Source organism: Macadamia integrifolia, unplaced genomic scaffold, assembly GCF_013358625.1.
Source record: "Macadamia integrifolia cultivar HAES 741 unplaced genomic scaffold, SCU_Mint_v3 scaffold1485, whole genome shotgun sequence".
NCBI lineage: Eukaryota > Viridiplantae > Streptophyta > Magnoliopsida > Proteales > Proteaceae > Macadamia > Macadamia integrifolia.
Window position 1 is genome coordinate 21965 of NW_024868224.1, and position 3667 is coordinate 25631.

Below are 3667 nucleotides of genomic sequence, written 5' to 3' on the forward strand. Positions count from 1 at the left end.
CCCCCCCCCCCCCTCCCCTCTTCTCTTCTCTCACATTTGTAAAGGCTGGCAACCTGGCATTCAAGAGGGAGCTGCTGATTGGAATGAAGATTGGGATAAGTTTGAAGATGAAGGTATGTAGAATATTTATAAGGTCAGTCAGAATTTTGATTGAAGAATCTCCCTAAATTAGGCTCATCACGTTGCAGTGATCTAAGAATGTAGCCAACTTGTGTTCTCCATAGTGATAAAGCATGGGTGACTCCCATATTTGTTGATATTCCTCATTCTTCCCTTTCTTGTATTTCACCTAATGCAGTCTCTGTTTTAGTTAAAGATTTGATGTGACGAGTGCATTCTGCATGCTAATTCTGAGGCATCATTTTCATTTTCAGGATTTTCATTTGTCAAGGAACTCACTCTTGATGTTCAGAATGTTGTGGCCCCTCCAAAATCAAAATCTACTTCAGTTTGGAAGGAAAGGGGTTCCTCAGATGAGGGTCTGACAACTGCCTCAGACCCAAATGCTGATGATAAACCGGAGAAGCCTGTAATTACTGTTGACCAGAATGCTGAAAATGGATCAGCTTATGCACAGAGCGAAGATGGCTCAGCAAGAAGTGCGCCTGCCAGTCCCACGGGGAGAAGTACTGTGGAAAGCCCATCTCAAGATTCTGGAGAAAACCACTTTGCGAAGAACATTGGTACTGATGGATCACCCCATGGTAAAGAAACAGAGAGGTATGAAACTTAGGTTCGATGTCTTTCTGTTGCTTTTTCCCTTAGGTCTTTGTCTTTCCTCAGCCCTTAATAGATATAATTTGAATGCATCTTGCTACTTTTGCAGTCATCATGGTGGTCCCGAGTCCATACTTTCTGGGGATAGAAGTTTTGATGAACCAACCTGGGGTACTTTCGACAATGATGACGCTGACTCAGTGTGGGGCTTTAGCTCATCTCGTACAAAAGTAAGTTGGCATTCCTAGATGTACATTGCCAATTCATCTTACACAGGGATCATCATTCATCAGTCATAAATTGTTTGGACATAATAACTCTTTATACAGGGTTCATGATTCATCAGTCAAATTGGTTTCTCCTTTTAGACTTAGGCTTTTAATTTATTTTATTTACCAGTTTCCCTTCCACATGGACAGACAGAACAGGAAATTTTCATGAGACACAACCTTTTCACTAGGGTCCCATGTGGTTCACTTTGTGGGCCTGCTGACCCCATAAATGTCTCTGCCATCCATTCTTGAACCCATATCTCACAAATTAGTAGTCATTGACTCCTAATGTTCAATTTGGGATTCTCTTGTACCTATCAATCATGGACTTGGCCCCGTCCAGGAAGCGAGGATGAGAAAACTGAACCCAATCTCTTGTAGTCATTGGTCAGGATGATATTTGGTTTTTCATACGACATGAAAGGAATAAACTGCCATGGATCCAATGGGACCCTATAGGTGCAATTTGGCATGGAAACACATTAAGAAATTTCATCTACCTCAGCTAATTGTAGCAGAAGCAGTTCTACTTGTACCTTGGATGTGCAGATGTTAAGTAGTAATAGTACTTGACTTCCGTTAACTATTATCTCGCCGCACTAGTGAACAAATAAATTAGACTGGCTTAAGTTTTAATTTTGCTTAATTTTTCTTGCTACAATGATGTTGCACACAAATATTGCTTTGTAGTTGGTATCAATCTGCATCTTGTAACTGCTAACGAGCTGTTGAAATCCTTAGCCTTTTTGTTAATCTGATGTGATTGCAGGACCTGGATAATGAAAGCCACACAGAAAACTCATTCTTTTCTGGTGGCTTGGGCCTGAACCCGATAAGAACGGCGGGATCTCCACAGGCAGATAGCATGTACCAGAAGAAGAGCCCCTTTAATTTTGCGGACTCTGTTCCTGGCTCTCCTCTCTTCAATTCTGGCTTCTCCCCAAGATATAATGAGGGTTCAGAGGGGCACTCCTTCAACAACCTCTCAAGGTTCGACTCCTTCAGCAGCAGCATTCATGACAGTGGGTTTTTCCCTCCGCGTGAGACTCTTGCAAGGTTCGACTCAATCCGCAGTACTGCAGATTTTGACTCCAGCCGAGGTTTCCCATCTTTTGATGATGCTGATCCTTTTGGGTCATCCGGGCCATTTAAAAGTTCATCAGAGAGTCAAACTCCTAGGAGAGGTTCAGATAATTGGAGTGCCTTCTAGCCCGGTAATTAAGTGTTGGATTGATATGTGCTCTCATCTCAGTTTGAGCCTTTTTGTGAGGTCTTTGTTTATGTGGGCGAAGGTGGTCTGGTGTTCTCATTTACCCTCCTTTTTCTTAGTGTGCTATATAATCGACAAGGATGATTGGATGTAATGCCTTGTGGATTTCTTCACCTATTTTTTATATTTCTGCGATTCCAATTCTTATTTTTTCTTTGGGAGGGTTCGTGGGTGTGGGGACTGACGGGAAAGATTTTTCTTCTCTTTTTGTAACCTCGTAAATAATCGTTTTCATATATTCCTTATTACTTGTGCATGCGAGTCGGTTGAGCTTAGAGAGTAGAACTTCTGTAGTCGGAGTTGCTAGTTTTTGGGGATTTCCATTCAAGAAAACTATGATTGGGTACAAGCATTGCTTGGAATTGCAGGTTGAAATTGTTCTTATGCATTCTCCGACCTGTTTCCATTCTACTTATTTATTTTCGCCCAAGGACCTGGTAAAGTGGCAACCCGATGTGGGGATTAAAGGAAGCAGGGGAATTTATGACTATTATCTTGGCATTCCTGTATTAAGGGGGCCTAGAGGATGAAGAAGAGATTGAATTTCAAATTAAAAGAAAATAAATTGCTTATTGAAGTGTTTTTAACACATTTCAACTTGCCAAACGCTCAATTAACAAATAGTATCTGATTTTGAGGACAGCTAGTTGAAGAATGAAACTCGACCTGGGAAATGCTCACCTATCATCTTACAATAACAGTGGTCAGCCGCTGAAATGGTTCCTCGTATTCCTTCCCTTAGTGCGCTTAAAAACATATGTTGGTCGATTTTGAGGTCTGATTTCTTATTTCTTCTTGAGACTAAAGTGGCAAGAAAGGTCGTCTTGTAAAAAATTGCCTGAAACAGAAAAAGAAAGAAAAGCTTCTTCACATGCTTTCTCAATTTCAAGATCCATATGAAGTTTGCCTTGAAGATATTGAGTCTGTTTATTCTTTGGATGATGAATGCACCGAAGAAGCTTACTAGTTTGGAGGATTTTCTTTCTCCCAAATGCTCGCAGAATTACTCGACTCTGGAGTTTTTCCCCTGTGAGGGGAACAAAGGCTTTCGCAATGATGGCCTTTGGTGTCCGGATTTTAACTAGTATCAACCTGCAAAAAAAAATTTTGTGAATGGTAATTCAACGCCCCCTATTTTCATGGAGGAGTTGGTAAGGGCCCTTGGTTGTTGATAGGGATCTATCCTCCCAATAATCATGACCGGGATATCTTTTGGAACCTTCTCTTGATTTTTTTGCTCCCTTCCATTTTTCTTTTGCCGGGGACTTTAATCAAGTCTTAACCCCAGATGATAAATTCAGTGGGAAACTAATAATCCCTCATGCTTTGCTGCCCAGAGTCTCATTCCCTAATCTCCTCCTATGGGGGTATATCAAAACGGATGCATTGCCGTACCGTTAGATCATTA

At 41.3% G+C, this 3667-nt stretch overlaps 1 protein-coding gene across 1 annotated transcript in view; it reads left to right on the forward strand.

The window, feature by feature from the left end:
- The window catches only part of LOC122063875, a gene marked incomplete at its 5' end in the record, with an annotated part of 14741 nt that extends 12226 nt beyond the window's left edge, over nt 1-2515 (forward strand). Inside the window, 4 exons of the mRNA XM_042627567.1 lie at nt 45-113; nt 375-720; nt 827-947; nt 1759-2515. Of these exons, the coding sequence (XP_042483501.1) occupies nt 45-113; nt 375-720; nt 827-947; nt 1759-2199 (977 nt within the window). The remainder of the gene's footprint in view (nt 1-44; nt 114-374; nt 721-826; nt 948-1758) is intronic.
- Between the last annotated feature and the right edge of the window lie 1152 nt (nt 2516-3667).